This window comes from Xiphophorus maculatus, chromosome 20 (genome assembly GCF_002775205.1).
Source record: "Xiphophorus maculatus strain JP 163 A chromosome 20, X_maculatus-5.0-male, whole genome shotgun sequence".
In the NCBI taxonomy this organism is placed as follows: domain Eukaryota; kingdom Metazoa; phylum Chordata; class Actinopteri; order Cyprinodontiformes; family Poeciliidae; genus Xiphophorus; species Xiphophorus maculatus.
In genome coordinates, this window is record NC_036462.1 from 21,616,256 (window position 1) to 21,642,745 (window position 26,490).

At 41.1% G+C, this 26,490-nt stretch overlaps 2 protein-coding genes across 2 annotated transcripts; both read left to right on the forward strand.

Annotated features, from left to right (window-relative positions):
• Positions 1-2,813: 2,813 nt before the first annotated feature.
• LOC102222483 (25-hydroxyvitamin D-1 alpha hydroxylase, mitochondrial) lies at positions 2,814-11,801 on the forward strand. Its single transcript, XM_005814600.3, has 9 exons — positions 2,814-3,174; positions 5,706-5,896; positions 6,230-6,420; positions 6,600-6,800; positions 7,238-7,401; positions 7,494-7,660; positions 7,738-7,819; positions 9,156-9,353; positions 10,884-11,801. Exons 1-9 carry the CDS (start codon positions 2,947-2,949, stop codon positions 10,995-10,997), a joined length of 1,536 nt encoding a protein of 511 aa, XP_005814657.2. The 5' UTR covers positions 2,814-2,946; the 3' UTR covers positions 10,998-11,801.
• A 3,251-nt stretch (positions 11,802-15,052) lies between these two features.
• Positions 15,053-22,499, forward strand: mcrs1 (microspherule protein 1). Its single transcript, XM_014474758.2, has 14 exons — positions 15,053-15,224; positions 16,677-16,842; positions 16,930-17,068; positions 17,162-17,326; positions 17,462-17,571; positions 17,660-17,768; positions 18,687-18,825; positions 19,142-19,217; positions 19,330-19,358; positions 19,994-20,086; positions 20,628-20,710; positions 20,786-20,873; positions 21,120-21,247; positions 22,197-22,499. Exons 2-14 carry the CDS (start codon positions 16,688-16,690, stop codon positions 22,281-22,283), a joined length of 1,401 nt encoding a protein of 466 aa, XP_014330244.1. The 5' UTR covers positions 15,053-15,224; positions 16,677-16,687; the 3' UTR covers positions 22,284-22,499.
• Positions 22,500-26,490: the final 3,991 nt, after the last annotated feature.

Consider the following 26,490-nt stretch of genomic DNA (forward strand, 5'->3'; position numbering starts at 1 on the left):
GCTCAGAGCAGGATTATACTGTCATACATTTTACATCTCAAAGTGATTCCACAAAAAAAACAAAAAAACATCAAAGCAGTGCGACAACATAAACCTCTTTTAGTAATTTGGATTTATGGCACCAAACAGCAAGCTTATGATGGGATGCCAGCTGACACAACATCTTAGTGCTGCATTGGACTCAAGCCGAGGATCTCCAGCTGCTCTTATGCTAACCCAGTCACCCATATACTAAGGATTATGTACATCCACTGGCAAATATGCACGAGCGATCTTTTGAATGCTTTCTGTAAATGTGTCAGTCCTTCTTGGTGCTTCCAATGAAAAAAAATGTATTCATTTATCTAATTTTAATGTTCCAGGGCATCAGAATAGATTTCAGTAAATTTAATCTGAGCGTACTCTATCTGTAATCAGATGTAATAACAGTTACCGTATTTTTCAGACTATATCCCGCTACTTTTTTCCCCACGCTTTGAACCATGCAGCTTATAGCCCAGTGCGGCTTATATATGTATGTTTCCAGTTTAAAAAAAACAAAACACTTTGTGGGTGCGGCTTATAGTAAGGTGCGCTCTATAGTCTGGAAAATACTGTAAATCTATTAATTTAATGTAGGGATGTCCAAAGGAGGAACAAAATGCAACAAATGAGGCCCTACTCTGAGTCTTTGGCATCCACAGTTAGAGCCATCGTCCACAAATACAGAGAACATGGAGCAGCGGGAAACCTTCCCAGCACTGGTCAGCCTACTAAAATTACTCCAAGAGTGCATTGATGATCTGCATTCATCTAGATTCTAGAAGATGTAAAAACAATCAGGACTACATCTGCAGATGTCACTTGCCTCAGTTAAGGTCAGAGTTCATGGCTCAACAACAAGTAAAGAGAGACCGGGCAAAAATGGCCTCCGTGGAAGAGTTTCTGTGGCTTAATTACAGATTTAAAAGAGCTTTTAAACACATCAGCTTGAGAAATAATCAAAGTTATGTTGATCCCTGTTAACCAAAACACCAAAGTCAGATTTTTAATGTTTGGCTGTTTTATCTAAATGTATTAGTTAAGAAGGAAAATGGATCAGTGATAAGTATGACTGGTGCATGAAATTACAAATATTTAAATTTTTTAGTGTTTGTAGCTCGTATGCAAACATACGACCCATGATGTCCAGTCACCCAGTTAGCCCCCATCATGCCACTGAAACACGGTCAGAGGGATTTTAATTAATTACAGCATAGATGGGTTCTAGCAGCTGAACAAGTTAACATTTAGAGCATAGTACCTCAACGTTATGACCAAGTTACAAAATAATCTCCTCCTGAATATCATGCACTTTGTGGAGAGCTGAATATACAATGCACTGTATCTGTCTGTCACCTGCATGACTGCAGAGATACCAGCAGAATAGAGATCAATCAAATGAAAAGCTTCAATAAGCAATAGAAACAAATGTCCTGCACTTCAAGCTCTAAAGACTATAATTATCCTCATTACCACTTGTTTCAGCCTCGACATCCACATTAGCATCCAGCATGGCTTGAGAGTCATCAGAGTCATCAGCTCAAATAACGGCGAATGAACTCCATGCAGCCGGACGCTCTCACTGTCCGAGCTTCTTCTGTCTAACTGGATGGAAATGACCCTGATGAAAAAAAATTGTTGGAAGTTTAGTTCATGAAACTTGTTTTTAAAGTCCCATTGCTTACTATTGCTCTCGCTTTTAAACTTCAGTTGTTCTATTTTACTAAAGTCCTGCATAAAAAATGTATATGTTTTATTATTATTTTATGTTATTGGATTCTAAGGTAGCTCAATAGTAAGGAAATGCACCGCTAAGCATTTAATCTCCTGCCCACTTTCCTGCTGGATTTTGTGTTTACATGCAAATTACAGTTGACTTTATCTTTCGACATCCAGTCAGGTAGAGAACAGCAGCTCAATCAGTAAACTGAGCAGAGACCAGCAAAATAAATAAATAAATAAGTTAACATTTTTCAGATTTGGGTGGAAATTAGACAAGAATTTTACCAGCTGGAGGATGATAAAGACTAGCAGAAGTAAAGGGATGTGAAAAATTTGACTTCATGTATCCTACAAAGATCGGTGCCAAGCTGCAGCCGTCATCTCATGAAGGGTGCAGATGTCGCCTCCACAGCCTCATCATGTTCTGCGTGACTTTATCACTCCCGAATCTGACAGTCAGCGCACTGCGTTTCTCTGAAACTGGGTGATCTAAGATTTCTGGTGAATCAGATGTCAGAGCAGATTCTGACTACAGGACCCCGGGGGCAGTTACTTCACCATCACCACACATTGTGTGCACTTTGGGCAAATTCCAGTGCAAATGAATTCAGGTCAAGATTGTCTCCCTCACCAGGAAACTCAGTGATTCAGCGCCACAGCAGGATGCAGATTAGTTCATCAAGCAAAACCAGCTCTGGTTGGTCAAGCAACCTATTTCATCTCTGTTGTTTTAGACACTGGGGTTTGCAGAATTTATATTTATCCAGTTAACAATTTGGAGAGAAATCCACCTGATTTCCACCTTAAGACAGTTTGCCCTAACTGGAAGGAGGGTGGGTCGCCAGAAAAGTGTCAATTTTTAGGAATATTGGAGAACAAAGTGTCTCCCAAGGGTAGAGATAAGCCTGTGCGATTACAGAAGTCATGCATTATTTATCCAGGTTATCCACGTGTGCTGCTTCTGGGCTGGTCTGACTTAAGCCCTCTGATTGGACACACCTCCTTCTCCCAGCAGCAGTCCCAATCCAGGCGGGGCGGGACCAGACCAGCCTTCACACCCATGATTGGTCTATAATAAGAAAATTTACATCTTTTTCTGACTGGGTTCCAGAAGCACCTTGTGCGTTATAAATACAGCCTGCAGCCGGGAAAACAAAATGAGCATCGACACCCAAGGGATCCGCAAACAGACACCAGCGCTCCATGATCTTTGTGAGGAGGATGGTGCAGCAAGCGCTTCGACTGTCCGTCCGCAACGCCTTCCCCCTGGTCAAGTGGATGGAGAGGTGGGCCGAGAGCGCAGCAGCGCCTCCGCTGGGGAGCGACCGGCAGGCGGTGAGGACCCTGGACGACATGCCCGGACCGACGGCCGCCAGCTTCGCCTGGGACCTGTTTGCCAGGGGGGGTCTGTCCCGGCTGCATGAGTTACAGGTAAGGAGGTGAGGCTGAAAAGGTGCCGGCAGGGCTGGGCGCTCCGAGGGGGGACCCATCTTCAGCTCACCGTTTATCCCTGAGGGTTTTTTTTCTTTCTGGCAGCACATTTTAGTCAGTGGCGGTGCTTGCTTTAATGGTGCCCTGGGAGAGTCCCTCCTTCTGCGCCCTCAATTCTTCCCAACAGACTCTGGGTTTATATTCTGCATTTTAATGATTTGAGTATTAGATAATTGACTGGTAATTGTCATTTTATTCAGGCGTGAAGGTCAGAAACAATGATGGAGACGAATCTGGCTCCAAACAAAACAGCATTTCTTTGACATTCATTTTCAAATGAAACTGTTAAATCCTGACATAAGACTGTTCATGACTCTGCAGCTTGATCAGCTGCTTACTACAGGGGTCTGAAACTCCAGTCCTGGAGGGCCGCAGTCCTGCAACTTCTAGATGTGCCTCTGCTCAGCCTGCACCACACCTGAATAGAATAATTAGGTCATTAGCAAAGCTGTGGAGAACTGATCTACATAAGGAGGAGGTAATTAAGCCATTTCATTCCAGTGTTTTGTACCTGTGGCACATCTAAAACCTGTAGGACACCAGCCCTTGAGGACTGGAGTTTGACACCACTGTCTTACTATGTATATATTTAAACCAGTCCTGAAGGCTTCTCCAACACACCTGAATAAGATTAATGGCTGCTGATGAGGGAGTTCAGCCATTTGATGCAGGTGTGTTGGAGACTGGATGCCTCTAAAAGTAGCTCTTTAAGGATTGGACCTTGCATCCTCTGGTGTAGAATAACTCAAATAGGGATTGAGCAGTTTGAGTATTTTGGAGTTTGAACTTGAAATAATAAAATGCAACAAACCTTTCTTTACAAAAATTCACAATTATCCTTTAATTTAACCCCAAATTGGAAGCTGTGAAGCAGACACCAAATGTTATGTAATTAACCATCCTCAGAAATATTTTGTTATAGTGCTTTTTGTTGTCCTAGTCTTCCTGGTGCTACACAACAGGCTTCACCTGTGAATCTAGAGATCTCCACATGGGGGTCAAAGAAGAGGCAAAGAATGTAGCTTTGCTCACCAAGATGTAAATGGAGCCAATAGAATATCCACAAAAATGCTTTTAAGTTTTTTTTTTTAATGTATAATTTTTTTCCAAGAAATCAAAGACATTTTAGGTACATGACAAATTTCAGCCATGGCTTTCTTTCTGTGCAGCTAAACAGTTTCATCCTGCAAATATTCATTCATTCCTGTTGCTTCGACACACTGCTTTGCTATGCTAAAGTTAGCTAGAGCTGAGGTGAAAGCAGGTGATTTTAATTTTTTAAAAGAAAATTTCTTGGAAAAACTCCTCTCACAGTCCGTGGTACCCACAGGCAAAACGATAGTGATGTTTCACAAGAGAAATTGTTAAAAGAAAACCTTAAAAGGTTCCAGGAATGTCACAAACTCTGTCAGACTGGATGGGCACACTTTGTCATTTTCTCTGTTTCTTACCAGACATTTCATTGCACAGTCCATCTCATTTCCAAGTGTTGCAAACAAAACTTCATCCTTTAAGAAGGATGCATCCCCCATCACTTTCCTAAAGAAGATGGGGGGGGGGGGGATGCTTGTATCCCCCCCCCCCCCCCCCATCACCTCACAGCAGTTTGACAAGCATCCATCTCAGCCATCACTGAGTCTAGAAGAGGAAGGAATATACCGACTCTAAAGGTATCTTGCAGAAAGTAAAGGCATTTTACAGCTTACCTTTTTAAAATCAACTAGAAGTGATCCAATTAAAGTACATATATAGGGATGGACTCAAACTATCATTTACTTCCTGCTGGTTAGACAGATGGTTCTTTCCACACAGTGTTTCTTTTAACATTGTTTTTTTTCACTGACCAAAACATTGTCTTTGTTTTGTCATACTGCACGAGTTCTGATTTAGTTTGCAGTCAGTTTTCATGACAAAGTAAGAAATAAAAGATTGTTGACCAACTCAGGGGAGTGTCCAGAAAATGCTGAAAAGGTGACCCAACTCGGCTGCTGACAGACATAGCTATTGATTATATTGTTTATTCATAAAAATAACTTTGCATATTGGACTGTTTGTGCACAGGGCTGACCAAATTTATAGAGGGTGCCTCTCACCCCTCTGATCCCCCTTTAGTCGCAACCCTGGATGCTTAAGAGCATTTTATTCAGAGCAGAGAAATACATTTTTTTCCTGCAATGTCATAATCCAAGATGTATTCAGTTTATGTTTCAGTATTTGTGTGTGTAAGCTCAATATTTCAACCCCCATCTGTTCATTCAGAATTATGCCTAAGACGCCATGCATTTTTAATGCAAACTATTTCATTTTAGCCCAATTTTTTTTTTTTCCCCACCAAAGCCCTCCAGGCATCCCATTTTCTGTTCTGCTTTAATCCAACAGAGACTGCAAATCAAAAGAGAGCGGATGAAGAAATGAAGCCAGTTATCTCGTAGCCTGCAGGGTTTTCATAAGCCTCTCTGTCTCTTTCCCAGCTGGAAGGAGTGCAGCGCTATGGGCCCGTGTGGAAGGCGAGCTTCGGCCCCATCCTGACGGTCCACGTAGCAGATCCGGCCCTCATAGAGCAGGTCCTGAGGCAGGAGGGCCAGCACCCAATGAGATCGAACCTTTCATCCTGGAAGGACTACAGGAAGCTGAGAGGACATAACTTTGGACTTTTGACTGCGTAAGTGTTGCTGCCTCCATAAACGCCAATGATTCCAGTTCAATGACTGGCTACAAGAAAAGAGCAGCCAGTTAGTGAAAAAATAAGCTGTTCAGACATAGGTGGTCAGTCTAAAAATGTTACATGGTTCAACAGTTAGTGATGTTAAATCTCAGCAACCATTAAAAAAAGGCCTCTATTTGGGCCAGATATGTGAAAATGATCCATAGAGAAAATATTCAATGGATGGCACAATGGCTCCATGTTACTTGCCCATACGTTTGATGCATGACCCACATGATGACTTGGATTTAGTCCATTGGTTATTAGTAACATCACTATTTATGCCCACAGCGAGGGAGAGGAGTGGCAGGAAGTGAGAAGTCTCTTAGGGAAGCACATGCTGCGACCGAAGGCTGTGGAAGTTTACGACAAGACCCTGAACAACGTCATCAGCGACCTGATTACCAAACTTCGCTTTTGCCGGTCCTCCCAAGGCCTCGTAACTGACATCACCAGCGAGTTCTACCGCTTCGGCCTCGAGGGTAAGGCACCGCGTCGTCTGAGGAGCAAATCCACGAAAACCAACCTGGATAACCAAAATAGCCTCCCGCTGCCTCGCATGGCATTAAAATTAAAATATTTCCCACAAGACCCCAAAAACGTAGCTGTTATTGAGTAAATTATTTTCTTCACCTCCTCTATTGTCTTCTTTTTTTCTCAGGTATCTCCTCTGTGCTGTTTGAGTCCAGAATCGGATGCCTGGACCCGGTTATTCCTGAGGAAACGGAGCGCTTCATCGAATCCATCAACACCATGTTTGTGATGACTCTCCTCACCATGGCCATGCCCAGCTGGCTGCACCAGCTATACCCTAAACCCTGGAAAACCTTCTGCGACTGCTGGGACTATATGTTTGAATTTGGTAGGCGAAGCAAACGGAGCCACAAACCAGAACAACGTATCTTAAATATTTCTTTAAAACAATCGGCACGCAAAGAGGCTTGAACCGATTCTTGAGGATATTTTAAAGAAGGATCTAGATAAGCTCCAGATTGAAGGGCAACATGTAAACATAAGCGAATAAATAAGTACAGTGTGCTGAATGTACTTTTCTTCTGATCTCCCATTGGTCGCTGAAGACTTGCACAGGACTTATGAGAAGCTGAGGCATCAAACATGTTGAAAATAATCAGCCTCGATCGAGAATTGACAGATTAAAGTCTTTAACCCTCACGCACTGCAAGCTCCCCTGCCCTGAAGGTTAAGCGTGTTCTCAGGATAACTTTATATGGCTTACCATCAAGACTTGAATATATCTGCAACATCCTTGCCTCATTGGCCTTTGATCTCCTTTTACAGCCAAAGGTCACATCGACCAGCGCTTGTTGGCCGAAGCCAACAAGATTGCCAAAGGGGAGAAAGTCGAGGGCCGTTATCTCACCTACTTCCTCTCACAGACGGGGCTGCCGATGAAGACTGTCTACAGCAATGTCACAGAGCTGCTTCTGGCTGGAGTCGACACAGTAAGACAGAGGTTTTTTTTTTCTCCTGGCGGATTTTACTTGGCTCAGAGTCCAGAATTGGGTTAAAGCAGTCCTGTTGGTTTTTGCCTCAGATCTCCAGCACTATGTCCTGGACTCTGTACGAGCTCTCCCGTCACCCAGAGATCCAGGATGCACTCAGGGAGGAGGTGTTGACCGTACTGGAGGGTCGAAGGATACCAGACAACACAGATGTGGCCCGTATGCCCCTCATGAAGGCCACAGTCAAGGAAGTCCTCAGGTATAACTCGGTTATATTGATTTATCTGCCGTTTACATGTTTCACTCTGTCTGACATTTTATTTTATTTTTTTCCAGGCTATACCCAGTTATTCCTGCCAATGCGCGGGTCATTTCAGAGAAAGACATTGAGGTGGGAGGCTACCTCGTTCCTAAAAATGTGAGTCAAAGCAACATGTGAAAATACTTCTAGTTGTCAAACAAACTGGATCACCATCTAGATCAACTTTAGTCCATGAGGTCCAGAGTCCTGAAACTTTTTGATGCATTCCTGATCTAACACAACCAAATCCAAAAGATGAATTACCTCTTTAGCATTTTGTTAAGCTTTACAAAGTCTTGATAATGGACATACTATTCAGTTCCACTGTGTTGAAGCAGATGCACATCTAAAACTGACTGTGATATGAGACCCCTAGTCGAGATCAAAGGTGGACAGTCTCCCTCCTTATGGACTAAGGTCCTGCATGTCTTAGATCAAGCTTCGCCCCATGTTTTTTGGGATCCATTCATTTGAATCAAGTGTGTTCATGCAGGGTTATAAGACATAAAACACGCAGGATAGGACTGGAATTTCTCATCCTGATGTAGCTTCAGGTTCTGTCCACCAACACAAATATTTTTTGCATTTTGCAATCCATTTGGAAGTCTTTTAGAGGAAAAACCTGCTTTAAAAGTGTAGGTTTTTTTTTATGTACAGCTTTCACTGGAAGTCCAGGGATTTTAAAAAAAGTAATAACTAATGCTTTGATTCCACTGTTGTAAAATTTTATGGTCAAGACAGTATTTCCACCACCAATTGGATTCTTGCTGAGCAGACTGGGTTATGCCCAATATGACGTCATATTAGTCCAACGACAAACATAATGCATTATTATGTCTCAGGCTTGTTGCAAGCAGTGACTTTTTTTCTGTCTTCCAATAAATGGATTGACGCCAGCAGCTCCACCCTAGCCGTACCATTGTCCTATGGACTTGCAGCTGGAGGAAGCCCAGAAATAGTGCGGTACTGGTCAATTGTATGGGCCATTTTTACAATGGAAACAGACAAAATAGTGTACGGAACCACACCGAGCCGGGCCGTTCCTCTCAGTGGAAACCCACTTTTCACATTCCCAATTTGGGTTTCTGTTCTAAAAAACAATAACAGCATGAAAGCAGTTATTACGGGACTTTTCCCTCATCTGTTTTTCTGTGTCTGGACTCTGATTCCTTTGAACTTGTGAACTGAAGACGTTCATGTCAGGGATGAAAGACTTACTTGTGTCAAACAAAAAACAGTGGCTACAGTTGCTTTGGGAGGATAAGTAGCCTAGCATTGGTTTAGTCATGCTCTGAATGATCTTCTGAATCTTGATGTAATTTCTGTTAATATTAACGGTTCATATATCAACATGCTGGCAGAGCAACTTTCTAGATATATGTAGCTAAAAATCCATTTTCAAAAATCTAGAATGGTCTCACTATACATCTGACTAGAACTTCTTCTCCAACAGACCTTGATCACTTTGTGCCAGTTTGCCACATCCCGGGACCCGGCTGTGTTTCAGAATCCAGATGATTTCCATCCCCATCGCTGGTTTAACAAAGACGAGGCTCATCACCCCTATGCCTCAGTTCCCTTTGGCGTGGGAAAACGCAGCTGCATAGGTCGCCGGATTGCAGAACTGGAGCTCTACCTCGCTCTATCTCGGGTAGGTTAGCTTAACTTAATCCTTTGTTTTTCCGGCATTGAGAACAGGTGACTTGGTATGACCTTTTGACCTGCTGAAAAGTCTTCACTTGCAATGCACAGCTTCACCAATCAGTTCTGTATCTTATGAAGGTATTTAACAAGAATCTAAGGGGAAATGTGCAGTATTCAGTTTACAGGGATTACAGCACAAGGCTGAAACTATGTGACATTAATCAGATGAATTTCTAACTAACAGCAGGTTTAACTGAGTGTAACAACTGTAAAATATGATGTAAAGATTTGGCTTTACCCTTGACCTATTTTCTGGGAACAGATGAACTGTGCTAATGTGCTGCATTAAAGTATACGAGCATTGTAACTCCTTTTAAAGCTGCTACCAGCTAACAAATTCAGTGTTATAATTTTGTTTTGATAAATTTGAACTGAAATCTTATCAAACTTGCATCTACATTTATATCTGAGATAAAAGTTTGTCTCTTTAGCTACCTAATAATGACACAATTGCTGATTTTGCTTCCTAGCAGAATTAGCAAGGAAGCTAGCTGGTGTCTTTTCCTTAAAGGCCCCAGCTAAATGTTGGTGCCTTTAAGGAAAAGCTTTATCTGATTTCTTTTTTTTTTCATGCTACAAACAGCTGTTCAGTCACTTCATCAGAAACTATTAAGTGATTTGGATGCCTTAAAGGTGCCTCACTTCATTTTGAAGTTGTATTAAGACTTTAAAACCTATTTTGCACTTTTAGCTAAGCTTATTTCTGCTCCAGAGAAAAGATTTTCTCTTGAAACTACAGTAGGTGAACTCTTACTTGAAAGACTGGGCCTACTTTGGGTCACTTGGTAGTTGTATATCTAAGCAAACAAAAATTATATGTGGAGTACCTCAAGGCTCCATTCTTAGGCAACATTTAATTAGCGTCGTCACACTCTCTCTTGCTCACAATATAAAGTATAAATTTTTTTTGCCTATTTCTATGTGGGAAGACAGGCATCTTTATTTCACTGTCACCCCATGGCCATAGTCCATTACTGTCATTGAGTCAGGTTTTCTGTCATATCAGTGAGAGAGAGGCAGACAATACAGAAGTCAGGGATTTTGGTTCCAAAAGTACAACATTAAAGATCGGGAATCGAGAACCAAATCAGGAAACAGTAAACCAGGAAAATGGTTCATATCACCTCAGTCCTTTAATCAATGTTGCGGCTCCAGAAACGGTTGGTGTTGCAATATTTCACAGTTTTGTATTAGTACCTTGTCAGCTATTTTCTACTGAGTTTATTTCTGAGAGTTGTCTCTGACCACGTTAATATTTCTAATGACGTTTACTAGCTGTTAACTCAATGTTTAGGCAAAACGAATAAGAGTCCAAATTACAATTAGAGGATTAAAGTAATTAAGCAAATCTCATTCCTTATAAATTAACTGGATTATGTGGCCGAGGGATTTCCCATCACGGCCCAGGTCTTTCTTACTTATTTGCTTATTTGTGTATTAATTTCGAGTTGCTGTGTTGTGTTCCTGCTCTCGTCAGATCCTGATGGAGTTTGAGGTGAAGCCAGACGCTGAGGGTAATTCTGTGAAGCCCATGACTCGGACGCTCCTCGTTCCTGAAAATGCCATCAACCTGCAGTTTGTTGAACGATGAACTCCTCTTCTGATCCCGATGGGTGAACGTGAGCTGTCCCCCGCTGCCACCCAGGCTGCCCTTTACTCGGGCCGTGTGAGGTGGAGAGAACAGGCAGGGCAGCGTTATCGCATGCACCACGAGGCTGCTCAGGCGCAGCGGTTCATGTCAAAGCGGGTCTTCGACCTTTGACCCAGTTGGGAGAAAAGCCCACCTAATCTGCAGCCCAACGCGTGCTGGCCGGCACATAACGATGGAGAGAAAGATGTGACGGAGAAAACATGAGTTACCTGTCTGCACTGTTTCTAGAGAAAAATCTTTAGAATTTCATGTTGGACTCATTAGATCAGTTCAAGTTACGAATGAATGCGAGCTTTGCTATAATTAAGTGGATTTGTTCTTTTTTTTTTTTTTTTAATCTTGTAAAACCTATGAATTAGAAATCTTGCACTATTGAGCACATTTACTGTGTCCTGAATATGTGAACATTTTGTGTTGAATCGTTGGAGCTGATTGTAGTGCAGTAAGAAGGCTGTGCAGGTGTAATGATTAACATAGTGGGACCAGTACATTTTGTCAGGGAAAATGTTTTAAAAGGCAGCTATTGAGAACATACCTGTGTGATGTCACTGAATTCACAGATGTAATGTCCTGTAACAGGAAGTACAGTGTCAGGTCATCTAAATGTCCAAGTTACTGATGTGGCATTATTCTGCAGATTCTTATGGATTTCACCATTGTATTTATTCCAGTGTGACACAATATGATGCTGCTACAGTAAATGTCAATAATTGACGCTTAAGTCAATTAAAAATTTTAAATCTGTCCTGTCCATGATTTATTGATGTATCTATCCATCCATTCATTTATGTCTGCAAAAGGGGGTAAAAGCAGCATTTTGACATGGAAACGCTCCCAAAACATCACAACCTTAATGGTGAAATGAATAACTTGCAAAAATATCCGTTTGAATCTCACACATTTCAATAGATTTTACCTGGATTTTCTAGGAAGGACAAGGTGGTGCTTATATGTGAAGTGGAAGTAAAATGTTGCATGGTTGTCAATATTTTTTGCAAATAAAAGTAGGAGAAATGTGGCAAGCATCTTTATTGAGGACGGACCTGTGCAGATCCATCCTGTGCTGCATTTCAGCTGGAGGTCTTTGCTTGTTTCTCTTTCAGCTTTCAACTTCTAGAGAATCAGAAGTTTAAAATTTTGCACATTTGTGAATTTTTACGCATTCTTCTTCGCAAATTAGTTCAAGCAGATTGGAGGGAGAGCATCTGTGAACATCATTTTTTTAAGTCTTTCCACAGATTGTGGATCCTTAGACTTATATGTGTACTTTGACTATGCCATTCTAATAGATGCATTTGCTTTGATTGAAGCCATTGTGTCTTTGGTTGTTCTGCAAGAAAGCCAAAAAGTTACATTTTGGTCTCATCTGACCAGATCACTTTCTCTCACAATTTTGCAGAAGATATTTAATGGAGATCTTCATGACATTTTCTCTACCCTTAGACAACCCTTAGAGCCACCCTGTCATATTCTTCCACCTGATCTGTAGATCCATGCAGCTCCTCCAGAGCTACCATAGGTTGCTTTTCTGATACACATGCTCCTTGTCCAGCCTATTACCGTCTTTGGCGGTCATGTCCTGGTAGTTTGCAGTTTATTTTTGAAAAATGGTTTAAGATGAGCTCTATGGGATGAAATCTTGTAGAGAACTTCAGTTTTTACTTTACTCATACCTACGTGCTGTGATCATTTTTTAAAATTACATCTTGTTCAGGGATGTTTTTGAACCAACCTGACATCTCAATTTATACTGGCATTAAATTACACATAGAGGGAATCTGTTGACCAATTTGGTGACTTGTAAAAGCAATTTCTCACTCTGGATTTTAGTTTTGGGGACCAGTGAGCAGGGACTGAAAATGGATGCTTGCCACTTTTCAGATTTTACTTTTTAAAATGTCCTGAAGTTTAGTGGCGGCTCGAGGGATTGATTGGGGTGTTATAGCTCTCCCTGGATCAGACACCAAAAACACCCCACAAAAAATGACAATTTCAAAAACGGGAAATGATTGCTGACCAAGACCTAATTTCACATCCTATAAACCAGTGGATGGCAGAGCAGGATTACTTAGTCATTATGCAGGTAGAAGGGTCAATTCTGCAGCAAAATGTTTGACGCTCCACTGAGAAGTTTCAGAAACAATTATCAAAAAAACAGATTATGCTAATATCACATGACTATGTAGTCAGCAAAGACAACTAGGAGGCAGAGCTTATATATCATGCAGCATTACAAAGACGCATTTCTAGAGTTATACAACTTGATACCTGTGTCTTTGACATTTTATGTTCATCAGTGCACTGTGAACACAGTTTATGTTGTTTGTTTAATTGGAAAAAATACTACGGTAGCAGAGCCGCCTGTTCAACCGCTGACCAGGAAAAAATCTTGAGGATCTCGATCAAGACATGGACTTTCCCTTTCTACTACAACAACAGGTACATGTTCCTGTGGCGATGACATCTGAGAGGAAAAAATGCCCCATCTTTTGGCTGCTACTGCTAAATAAACACTTTGATGGTCTTCTGAAATTGCAACAAATACAGGAATAGGATGCCACAGACATCAACACAGAATATTTATTTTAATCTTCTTTCAAATGGCTTATGGCCCTATTTCGAAATGAAAAACTTGGCATTTTGTTTTTGAATCTTAAAAAGTGTTTGCGCCAAGTTTAAACAAAACATTTGACATGTTTTATTTGAATCTGAAGGTTTTATGTAAAAACCAAGTGACATATGCATACTTTAACAATATAAGCTGAAGCTGTACTTCCTTCCAAAAATAGCTATGGCAATATTTTACTCAGACTTGAAAATTTTATGCTTAATGGCATTGCTTAAAATTATCTCTGCAGGGGCGTGCTGTGGTGGCGTAGTGGTTAGCGCGACCCATGTTTGGAGGCCTTGAGTCCTCGTCGCAGGTTCGACTCCCGGACCTGGCGACATTTGCCGCATGTCTTCCCCCTTTCCTGTCAGCCTACTTTCAAAAATTAAGGGACACTAGAGCCCACAAAAGACCCCCTGGTGGGGTACAAAAAGTATATATATATATAAAAAAAAGATCTTTGACAATAGATTTTGGCCATTCCAGTTTGCTCTGGTAATCTTCAAGAAATTATTAATTTATTGTCTCCAAGTTTTCCTGCAATCAGTGCAGCGTTCTTCTGTACAACTTGAACATTTTCCTTCCTTCAAACGCAATTGAAGGAAGAATTTGATTATAACAATACAAATATAGAGAGAACAAAGTAAAACAGGAATGTACTCAAGGAATGAGTACATTCAGCTGAATCAGCTTTGTGTGATGAATCGTAGACATGGGCGCTTGAAAACCTGTTCAAATAAGGAGACGTTGCAGTAAAATAACAAAACACATTGTAAAACTAACTGTGGCACATGGGAGTATGTAATTATAAGTATCTTTTAACAAGACTGTTCTTCATTTTAACTCTCCAAAGTCATTTTTAAAACTTTTGCAAATAACTGCTCTTTCTCCTATTTTTGTTTTTCTTCAAGTCTTTTAAGCTAAACCTGTATTTCTTCATGAGTTTTGTCCTTTGCAATTTCACTTCTATTTTCCTTTCTATTATTCTTTAATTCCCTTAAGATCTAATTATTTCAATTTTTCATGTATGCTTTTCATGTAGAATATATTTTTTGTGTACTTTAATTCTACTACTACTTTAATTTGTTTTTGAGAAGGAGAAGTACAAAAATATGATTTTTTACTTAAAAATAAAAAATGAAGTAAAAGAGTAAAAACACTGGAAAATATCTTGAGGAATAAAATAAAGAGGGTTTCGAACTATTTGGAAACAAAATTTAGCCAACTTACAACAAATATAACTTTCATGTTTATATATACATATATTTTTATTATTTTACAACGAATTACACAAACATTTATTATGTGTCTTGTGTGACCATAAAGCAGCCCGGGTCTGTTTCGGTCCGGTCCGCAAGGTGGCGGTAGTGCATCGTAAGGCTGTTTGCCAAACCGTTTCTCCAAATAGAAAACCAGGAAGAAAACATGAATGTAGCCGAGCGGCTAATGCTAACTAGTTGGACGTTAAATGTTTCAAGGTAGTTCTGAAAAAGAGAATTAATTAAGAATAAATTGAACTTGGGATTTATAAGGGACTGACACCGAGCTACATATAAAAGGTGAGTGATAGGATAGCAGAGCTAGCCTTCCTAGCTTGGAAAGAAGCGCTAGTTGCCACACGATGACTGTGTTAGCTTAGCTAACATGATCCGTTAAAAAGAACCACTATGGTGTTTTTGTTGTGTAGCCAAACAGACTGTTGTTAAATGTTGTCCTCGGTTAACATTCTGGTTTTTTATGTTATTGTGTAACTTTACGCCACATTTGAAAAAAAAAAACTGAAAAAGGCGTCAAACTAGCATGGCATGTAAACAAAGGAAGTACAAAGCTACAAACATCTCGTCAATTAATTATTGTGAATAAAAAGTTATTAACTATAAGTCCACATAAGACACCTTCAACTTATATGCAATTTCTACTCTTGTTATTTCGCTAGTTTTCAGTTCTTAGTTTGAACATTTATCTGCAAAATATGAATTTGCAGTGTAAAAACTGTAAACAGTGGTACTCCTTTGTATAGAATTTCAAATTATATAAAATATATTCTTATCCGACCTGTATTTGTAATATTACTTCACCGTGTAGTATAAGTTGAAAGTCGGGGCTCCAGAGCTAGATGGGAATCTTTATTCCTTTTACACTGGTAAATAATCACTTTGACCAAAAATAAATAGGAATTACCCGTAATAAAACGACACTACAGGGGATTTTTGTTTTTTTTGTTTTGTTTTTTGGCCCCTTTTCGGTCATCAAGCTACAAATGTGTGCTAAATGTAGAAATTACTCAACTGGTCTTGATATGCACAATAAAGTATCTCATTCTCTTGTTACAAAAGTTTACAAAAATCAATATAAAAAAATCAACATTGTGATTTTTTTTCTCTTTTCATAAAACAGCAGTACCAATGAAACAAAATGAATAAATCAACCAAACAAGTTCAACTGGTTTTACAGCTGTAGATTAATTGTATTTAATGGGAACGAGGGCAGAAATGTCCTTCTGATAAAATAACCATAAATGGTTTATTTTACATTTTAAATGGGAATTAAAAATTTGTCTAAAAATAAATAAATAAATCACATTTTTAAAAATTTGTCTAAAAATGTAAAACCTGTCTAGAAATCTTTGTTTAAAATCTGCAACTCCGATTCGGAAGAAGTTTGTGCAAGGTGGAAAATGTCAATTAAAAAAAAGAATGTTGTGATATTTAAATGCCATAAACTCATTTTATACACAATGGGACATATAATTTTTGATTTGATTTGACAACAAAAATCTGTAAAATCAAGGGATATAAATAAGAATAAAATGCAGTGTAGAAAAAGAACATCTTTAAGAGGATAAATCATCAAGATGTAAAAATTAGCAAAGATTTCATTCTGAAAACAGTTAAAACTATAAAATAATGCTCAGCACAAAATTGGGAAAACTCCGAATATCCTCTCATCTGCAGTACAGTACAGTGTATTTACCGAAATGCTGCATCAGATTTCCGATATGCTTCCTTCAGTGAATGAAGAGATGCAGGCTGGTGACCCAGGGGTCGGCGCATCAGTGGGGGTGTCTGGTGTTCAGAGCCGGTCGGAGGATGAAGAGTCGCTTGGTGTGAAAGATGTGAAAAGGACAGCAACGCAAGCATTTGGAGTCGGTGTTCCCAAGAGGAGAAGTTCATCCAGGTACTGTTACATTACACAGAAATGATGCCATCATGCTACATTTAAAAAGAATGTTTCTATTTCTCATTAATGCTTCTGCAACCAAAGGTCAATAAAAAGAAAGAAGTTTGATGATGAGCTGGTGGAGAGCAGCCTGGTGAAGTCGTCCAGTCGAGTCAAAGGGCCTCCTGTCATGGAGCCTATTCGCTGTTTGGGCAGTGAACCTTCGCCTATAGAAAAGAAAAGGGTAAAAAATTTTAGATTGTCAAGAGAGAGAGCATAATTAAAACTATGAAATAAATTTACATACTGCAGTATTTTTCTTTTTCTTTTTTTTTAGGTGACAAAATCAGGAACTGCTCTCACTCCGCCTCTCGCCGTGATGTTAAACCCCTCACCTCTGCCCAAAAGAGTGAAGAAAACCAAGCAGCCTTTAAATATGACTAAAGATCTGGGACGCTGGAAACCCACAGACGACCTTCTGCTAATAAATGCTGTGCTGCAGGTGAGCGCGAAAAACTTTGTTCAGAACTAATAAGCTCTCCTGTATGATCGTTTTTTTAGTAATTTTCTGTTATGATGTGACACTGGTGAGTGAAACACTTCATCATTATGTCTGTGTGTCGTCCCTTGTTTCCAGACTAGTGATCTAACTTCAGTTCATCTGGGGGTGAAGTTCAGCTGCCGCTTCACCTTGAGGGAAATTAAAGAGAGGTGGTACGCTTTGCTGTACGACCCCGTCATCTCCAAGTAAGAGCTTTGTTTGGCTCTGTGTTTTTATTCTTTCTTCCTCATGGACTTTTCTAAGCACGTTGCTGATTTTGCATCTTTCCATCAGGTTGGCATGGCAGGCCATGCGGCAGCTTCACCCAGAGGCAATTGCAGCAATCCAAAGCAAAGCTCTGTTCAGTCAGGGGGAACAGGCGCTGCTGGCCAAGATTGGCTCTGTAAGTAACAAATTACTTGTGTTGTGACTGCTCAGTTTTTATTTTGGGTTGTCTGAAACTTAAGGAATATGAAATGTGTTTGAAGTTTCATAATAGATTTCTGATTACTGATTTTGCGGAGCTCTGACCTGCTTTGCTGGATTATAGTCGATTCTTATTTCTCTGTAGAAGCTATTAATAACTAAAGATTGCGTTCGACTTTCAGGATGAGTTCAAAATGTGACGGCTTTAATAAAACGTTTAATAAAGTGAAACAATTTCTATCTCCGCATCAGTGAAAAACAAAATAGCAGTAAACCCATTTGGATTATGGGATGGCTGGAACTACAAATAAAACAAAAAAACATTTTTCTACTCTGTCAAATTTACTACTTTACAAGACAGGTTTGTTTTATAAACCTCAAAATGTAAAAGTTTTGTACATCACAAGATATTCTATTATCCTCTATTAGTTAACCTCAAAATAAACAACAGTGTCCAGTTTGATGTATAAAAGTAAAGAAAACTCAGTTTCACTGTTTGAATCATTTACTAATTCACTGCAACTACAAACACTAACAGCAGTGTGTATTTTCTACAGAATAAAAAGCCTTTATCTCCATATGGGAGATCTTTAGAAGGCTGCCAACATTTCCTAATCCTGGCAGGGATCTCTTGTTAATTTAGTGAATTTCTTGCTAATTAAACATGAACATTTTTCAGTAGAAATGTTCTCGTATGTTGGCAGTTTTAAGGTAACATTTATGTGATTGTTAAACTTGCAAAATCGTGCCGTAGTCGTCAGATTATGGATCCTGCAGGCTGCAACCAATCAATCTTTCACAGATTAGAACCGCTGATCATTTGTTTACCTGCAGAAACAAAGACTTCTGATTTTAGATTTTATGTTTTATTCACATGCCGCTTCTTTCTAAACAGACCAGTCAGCCTAAAATGGACGTTTTCCAGGAGGTTCTGAGCAAACACCCGGGCATCTTTCACCCGTCTCGCACCCCCAAGAGCCTGATGGTTCACTGGCAGCTGCTGAAGCAGTACTACCTGCTAGACGACCAGAGCGGTGAGTTCGGTCAGCCGATCATTTCGATCAAATACGTTCAAATTCTGGTTTTTAAGAGGAGATTTGTATGAAATCTCCACTTGGTTGTTGATTCTGCTCGACTCATGCAGCGATGCTTCGCTGTCCAAACTGAGCCAGACGTAGAAAAGTTGTGACATTAACCAAATAAGGAACAATGCAAACTGTTGTCTTCGCTGATATTATTTTAATGGACAGTATGATGTCTTACGACATAATAAATCTAAGAGAATTATTATCAGAACTTGTTAATTTCAGTGAAACACTCGAGCTAAATCGTCTGATTTTGGTCTTGCAGTTCAGCCCCTTCCTAAAGGTGACCAAGTCCTCAACTTCTCTGATGCAGAGCAGATGGTTGATGATGTGAAATTAAAGTGAGTGTGTTTTTAAATGCAGAAATTAAAATGACTTTTTTATATGTAATATACTTCCTCGGGTGCTGCTTTACTTCTTCTACTAAAAGCTGCTGTTTTTGCTTTCATGCAGGGACAGCAGAGACGAGGTGTTGGAACACGGTAAGCTGCTCAGTTCAGCTAACATTGTAGCCGGAGAGGTAAAATATTGGTTTTTGTCAAAGGTTTTCTTGTCTAACGTTGCGTCAGTCCAAGCCATTTCTTCACTTTCTTGATAAGGAAGTAAATATTTGCGCCTCTCTGCTGACAGCAGCTATTGACAGATGCTTTGTGTTCCTCGCTTGTTCAATTGTGCGTCTCTCATGTTCTCACAAACGCAATATTTGTTTTGACCCTATTCAGAAATGTTAGCTTTGGTACATTTCTTCTCTTATAATTAACTTCTGTATATTTTGATGTTGCTCTGATCTGTGCTTGGATACTCAGTTGTTTTCAGGGTTCCTGAGTTTTATTTCAACATTTTCCAAGTCTGGGAAAGTACAGAAAGAAAATATGAAAATATTTATATTTCTAGACAATATCTTAGGTCCCATTGTTGTCTGTCCTTCATTCCAGTTTGTTTTTGCACATTACATCTTCAAAGCTCACCTGCTGTCAAAACGATTGTTATAAATTTAAAGAGACCTCTAATATTTTATATATTGAACGGAAAGCAGATGACTGAGATGTTTGGAAAGCTATGTGTGGTTGAGATGATTCTCCTTTGTGAAGTTGTTTACGTTGTTGTTTCCCTTCAGAGCTGATGATTTCAGACCGTCACCAGAAACGGGAGATTAGACAGCTGGAGCAGGAGTTGCCTCGGTGGCAGGTTCTAGTGGACAGCATCACAGGTAGGTGACTTTTGGGGAGATTTTATATTTAAAACTATCAAAATAAAAGTAAAGGTAATTTTATTTATATAGCACATTTTCAGCAACAAGGCAATACAAAGCGCTTAAAGCATAGTGATGGAGTGAAAGGAAGGCGATGCACCAAGTGAGGCCAGCATCAGCTGAAGTTTTGATTACGTATCATTTGAGCGACCAGCCAGCAGCAGAACCAGAAACAAGACTCAGAAATCATCGTGGGAAATAAAAAATAAAATAAAATATAGTTTTGAATTTGATTAAAAATGCTCATCCAACTTTTCAGACTTTAGTTTGTTAAATTTTTGAAAGCTATGTATCATTTTTCTTTCTCTTAACCATTATACTTTGTGTTGGTCTATTGTATAAAATCCCAATAAAATACGTTGAATTTTTTGATTGTAAAGTCACAGAGTTACATATTCAAGGGTTTTGGTTGCCTTTACAGAGAAAAAGAAAGATGTAAATGCTAAATTGCATTGATTAATTTAAACGCACAGAACTCGTTTTTGTCCTTCACCTCCAGGGATGAGCATGCCCGACTTCGACAATCAGACACTGGCAGCGTTACGAGGAAGAATGGTGCGATACCTCATGAGATCAAGAGAGGTGGGAAGACGTTTCTGAAAGCTCTTGTTGTTATAAGTTCTCATGCTGTGAGACTTAAGAACTGTGTTCGTTCAGATTACACTGGGCAGAGCGACGAAGGACAAGCAGATAGATGTAGATCTGTCACTAGAGGGACCAGCTTGGAAAATATCCAGAAAGCAAGGTGAGTAATCTCTACATGTTGTTATACCAGAAACGATAAAAATTTTTGTTGGTTGCTAGAAACGACAGAAAGAATGGAAAAAAGTTAAAAGATCAATGGTCATTTGTGCTGCAGGTAAAAATATTGCACCTAAATATGAGCATCATTTGTTTAATGTGGATTTGAACATAAATGATGTGAAAATATAACTTTTTTTTTCTTAAAGGTCATGGTGACAGAGCTAACAGCGACTGTTTGTCTTGACAGGAATAATTAAACTGAAGAATAATGGAGACTTCTTCATAGCTAACGAGGGCAGGCGACCCATTTACATCGACGGCAGACCGGTGCTGTCAGGCAACAAGTGGAAGCTAAACAACAACTCAGTGGTGGAGGTGTGTAAAGAGCCTTACACCGCGCCCTGCAGGTTTATTGCTACTAGATGAGTATAAAGTCTTCCACAATCATGGAGATTTACGGGAAATCAACAGAGCCCTGCATTTTTTTTCATGCATAACTGTGAGTTTTGTAGCAGATTTTCCTCAAAAACTGTGAAAAACATTGAGTTTAAATGACGTCTAACTCCCACCTGCAGGTGGCAGTATTTTCTACTTCTTCCACACTTCTGCCTCAGCCTTACTCTATATGAAGTGATAGTTGTGATCAATATGGAAAATGACAAAAATTAGCATTTTCCTTTATTTATAGGTGCATATTTTACAAAATTCCTTGCAAATATTTCTAAAAAAAATGTAAATTCGCATTGCAAAGAAAATCACAAAAACAATCGCAAAATCCTGGCTGGACTGATAAATCCTTCAATTACATAATATACACCATATTATACAAAATGGATTAATTGTATATATTTAATTAATCCATGTTGTCCTGTTTCCATGGGACACAACGACAACTTAAAACAGAGGTCCAGCTTGTTTTAGCCACTCTTCAAAATGGAAAACACAAGAGAACATGCCATTCAAGTAAGTCTGTTGACATTTTAAAGTCCATAATTGGATACATAGATTATATATATACACACACACGCAGACTAGAGAAATAATCTCTTTAAAATGATTAATTGTCATAAACAAGGCTAAAATAAGCGCCCAGGTTGTTTTGCTACTACAGGCAGTGAAAATGTTAATCGAAGAAGTTGACCTCCAAACCTCAGCTGCAGCTGATTTATGAGTGTGAAATGCTACTGTAATAAAGTGTGACTTTATTTTAAGGTTGTTGTTTTATTCACATCAGGTGAGTAATAAAGATGAAGGGGGCTGAACTGCCAGGACATGTTTAATTAAAGCTGAATGAGAAATATCTCTAATGAATTTGTTTCTTCAGATCGCAGGCCTTCGCTTCGTCTTCCTAATAAACCTGGAGCTCATCTCACTGATCAAAGCTGAAGCTGCTAAGATGACACAGCAGTGAAAGGCCAAGAAGAAAAGGACTCACAATAGCCGTGACCCTCAGTGCGACTCTTTAACAGACTAAATCCTGGAGCAACGTGTTTAATGTGCTGTGCGGATATTTTATTTGTAATGCTGACACTCACGGTTCAGTCCTGCTGTGTCCAGTTTTTCAGAACGTTGTATTTAAATTCTCACACCAAGCTTTTTTAAAAAAATAATAAACTTGTTTACCGTACGTCCTATTTTGTGTTTTAGTGCATTTAAGAGTCAAATCTGCATCTGAAAGAATAATTTCTTTGTGTTTGCTCAGTTTACCTCATATCACAGTTTAGTGGTAAGAATTTCTAAATAGTTGACTACTCTTTACATTGTTCACACAATATAAATAGAAATTATCAGACTCAAAAATTATCCAAAGGTCTTAATAGGAGCAAAAATAAGAACCTTTCCAGCTACAAGCCGTCGTTAGTTGAAACAAATCCCAATTTTGCCCTAATTAGAGCCTTTGGAGATTTTTGGAGCCCTAGTTTATTTCCATTTTTTGTGATTCTTCAGAAACAGGCAATCATTCACTCTTCTTTCTTTTTATCACATTGGAGTTGTGTGCACTGCCCCCTCTTGTTCATACAATATTAGCAATCATATTTCCTTTGTTAGTTTACTGTTTCTCTAACTATTTTGCTAACAACTCGTCTGATCTGGAGCTAAAGGATTGCTCGTTTAGGAGTAGACTAGAAAAACTTTCTGCTGACCATCAAAAAACATTTTCAAAATTTGGGTTTAAGATATGTTATTTCTTTATTTGTCCCATTGATATATAATCAAATCCCTTTTCCCTGTCACTGGAAACATTTTTGCCTCTTGTGTAATTATCATGAGAACCTGGCTTCAGGTCACTTTATGCACTTCACCACTTGGGGGCGCCAAGGAGACTAAGAGAAAATGGTTGAAGGTACCGTCTGTACCGTCATAGTTTAAATCCCAGGTTTTAATGTGCAGGTTGGGACATTTCTCTGCATAATTTATTTATTTATTTATTTTACTTTGAAGGTAAAATGAACCCATTCTAGCTTTAAATATAACTATTTTGCAACCTGAGTGCTTTACAAACTAATATTTGTAGACTAAATTGGAATAATACCTCAATGGGAGAAATGTATTATGATTTGTAAATAAACACATTTTCTCTTAATTTGATCTTTAGCTTTTTGGTACATCCTTTATTTATAGCTGCATCTCAATGAATTAGAATACCATCAAAAAGTTTATTTATTTTAGTAAATTGGATAAAAATGTGAAACTAACATGCTGATTTGTTGTTTGTGGAGTGACATGTTAGAAGTGTTTATTTTTACTTTTTTTATGGTTATGAGTAAATTAAGAATAAAGTTTCACAGAAAATCACAGTACACTCCATTAAATTTTTTTTTTTTAAATTAAGATGTTTATTATAGGAACGTTGACTGATTTTTAAATAACTCCAGAGTAAATGTTACAAATTTAAATTAGCTTGTTAAAACCAGTCAATAATTATTTAAGTTTCTATGATTCTTCAAACTTTTACCTGTAGTAGGGCAAAAAATAAATCCATCCATCCATCCATCCATCCATCCATCCATCCATCCATCCATCCATCTTCTTCCGCTTATCCGAGGTCGGGTCGCGGGGGCAGCAGCCTCAGAAGGGAGGCCCAGACTTCCCTCTCCCCGGCCACTTCTTCTAGCTCCTCCGGGGGAATCCCGAGGCGTTCCCAGGCCAGCCGAGAGACATAGTCCCTCCAGCGTGTCCTGGGTCTTCCCCGGGGCCTCCTCCCGGTGGGACGTGCCCGGAACACCTCACCAGGGAGGCGTCCAGGAGGCATCCTGACCAGATGCCCGAGCCACCTCAACTGGCTCCTCTCGATGTGAAGGAGCAGCGGCTCTACTCTGAGTCCCTCCCGGATGACTGAGCTTCTCACCCTATCTCTAAGGGAGAGCCCAGCCACCCTACGGAGAAAACCCATTTCGGCCGCTTGTATCCGCGATCTCGTTCTTTCGGTCATGACCCAAAGCTCATGACCATAGATGAGGGTGGGAACGTAGATCGACCGGTAAATCGAGAGCTTCGCTTTTTGGCTCAGCTCTCTCTTCACCACGACGGACCGGTACAGCGCCCGCTTGACAGCAGACGCTGCGCCAATCCGCCTGTCGATCTCCCGCTCCCTTCTTCCCCCATTCGTGAACAAGATCCCGAGATACTTAAACTCCTCCACTTGGGGCAGGACACCCCCCCTGACCCGGAGAAGGCACTCTACCCTTTTCCGGCTCAAGACCATGGCCTCGGATTTGGAGGCACTGATCCCCATCCCGGCCGCTTCACACTCGGCTGCGAACCGCTCCAGCGAGAGCTGCAGATCACGATCTGATGAAGCCAAAAGGACCACATCGTCTGCGAAAAGCAGAGATGAGATCCTAAGGCCACCAAATCGGATCCCCTCAACACCTTGGCTGCGCCTAGAAATTCTGTCCATGAAAGTGATGAACAGAATCGGTGACAAAGGGCAGCCCTGGCGGAGTCCAACTCTCACCGGAAACGAGCCCGACTTACTGCCGGCAATGCGGACCAGACTCTGACACCGGTCATACAGGGACCTGACAGCCCGTATCAAAGGGCCCGGTACCCCATACTTCCGGAGAACCCCCCACAGGGCTCCCCGAGGGACACGGTCGAACGCCTTCTCCAAGTCCACAAAACACATGTAGACTGGTTGGGCGAACTCCCATGCACCCTCCAGGACCCTGCCGAGGGTGTAGAGCTGGTCCAGTGTTCCACGACCAGGACGAAAACCACACTGCTCTTCCTGAATCCGAGGTTCGACTATCTGACGGACCCTCCTCTCCAGGACCCCTGAATAGACCTTGCCAGGGAGGCTTAAGAGTGTGACCCCTCTATAATTGGAGCACACCCTCCGGTCCCCCTTTTTGAACAGGGGGACCACCACCCCAGTCTGCCAATCCAGGGGAACTGCCCCCGATGTCCATGCGACATTGCAGAGTCGCGTCAACCAACACAACCCCACAACATCCAGAGCCTTAAGGAACTCCGGGCGGATCTCATCCACCCCCGGGGCCCTGCCACCGAGGAGCTTTTTAACCACCTCGGCGACCTCGTCCCCAGAGATTGGAGAGCCCAACCCAGAGTCCCCAGGCTCTGCTTCCTCAGTGGAAGGCATGTTGGTGGGATTGAGGAGGTCTTCGAAGTACTCTGCCCACCGGCCCACAACGTCCCGAGTAGAAGTCAGCAGCACACCATCCCCACTATAAACAGTGTTGGTGCTGCACCGCTTCCCCCCCCTGAGACGCCGGATGGTGGACCAGAATCGCCTCGAAGCCGTACGGAAGTCTTTCTCCATGGCCTCTCCAAACTCCTCCCACGCCCGAGTTTTTGCCTCAGCAACCGCCCGAGCCGCATGCCGCTTCGCCCGCCGGTACCCATCAGCTGCTTCCGGAGTCCCACAGGCCAAAAAGGCCCGATAGGACTCCTTCTTCAGCCTGACGGCATCCCTCACCGAAGGTGTCCACCAGCGGGTTCGAGGGTTGCCGCCGCGACAGGCACCGACAACCTTGCGGCCACAGCTCCGATCGGCCGCCTCGACAATGGAGGCACGGAACACGGTCCACTCAGACTCCATGTCCCCCACCTCCCCCGGGACGTGTTCGAAGTTTTGCCGGAGATGGGAGTTAAAGCTCCGTCTCACAGGGGATTCCGCCAGACGTTCCCAGCAGACCCTCACAACACGTTTGGGCCTGCCAGGTCTGACCGGCTTTCGCCCCCACCACCGGAGCCAACTCACCACCAGGTAGTGGTCAGTGGACAGCTCCGCACCTCTCTTCACCCGAGTGTCCAAGACATACGGCCGCAGATCCGATGAAACGATGACAAAGTCGATCATCGAACTGCGGCCTAGGGTGTCCTGGTGCCAAGTGCACATATGGACACCCTTATGCTTGAACATGGTGTTCGTTATGGACAATCCATGGCGAGCACAGAAGTCCAGCAACAGAACACCGCTCGAGTTCAGGTCGGGCGGGCCGTTCCTCCCAACCACGCCCCTCCAGGTCTCACTGTCATTGCCCACGTGAGCGTTGAAGTCCCCCAGCAGAACAAGGGAGTCCCCAGGAGGAGCACTCTCCAGTACCCCCTCTAAGGACTCCAAAAAGGGTGGGTAATCTGAACTGTCGTTCGGC

Coding starts and splice junctions, on each gene's coding strand:
- LOC102222483 (XM_005814600.3), top strand. CDS start 2,947: ATGATCTTTGTGAGGAGGATGGTGCAGCAAGCGCTTCGACTGTCCGTC. Junction 3,175..5,705: donor CCCGGCTGCATGAGTTACAG/GTAAGGAGGTGA, acceptor TCTCTTTCCCAG/CTGGAAGGAGTGCAGCGCTA. Junction 7,402..7,493: donor TTCTGGCTGGAGTCGACACA/GTAAGACAGAGG, acceptor TTTTTGCCTCAG/ATCTCCAGCACTATGTCCTG.
- mcrs1 (XM_014474758.2), top strand. CDS start 16,688: ATGCAGGCTGGTGACCCAGGGGTCGGCGCATCAGTGGGGGTGTCTGGT. Junction 19,359..19,993: donor AGACGAGGTGTTGGAACACG/GTAAGCTGCTCA, acceptor GTTTCCCTTCAG/AGCTGATGATTTCAGACCGT. Junction 20,874..21,119: donor GAAAATATCCAGAAAGCAAG/GTGAGTAATCTC, acceptor TTGTCTTGACAG/GAATAATTAAACTGAAGAAT.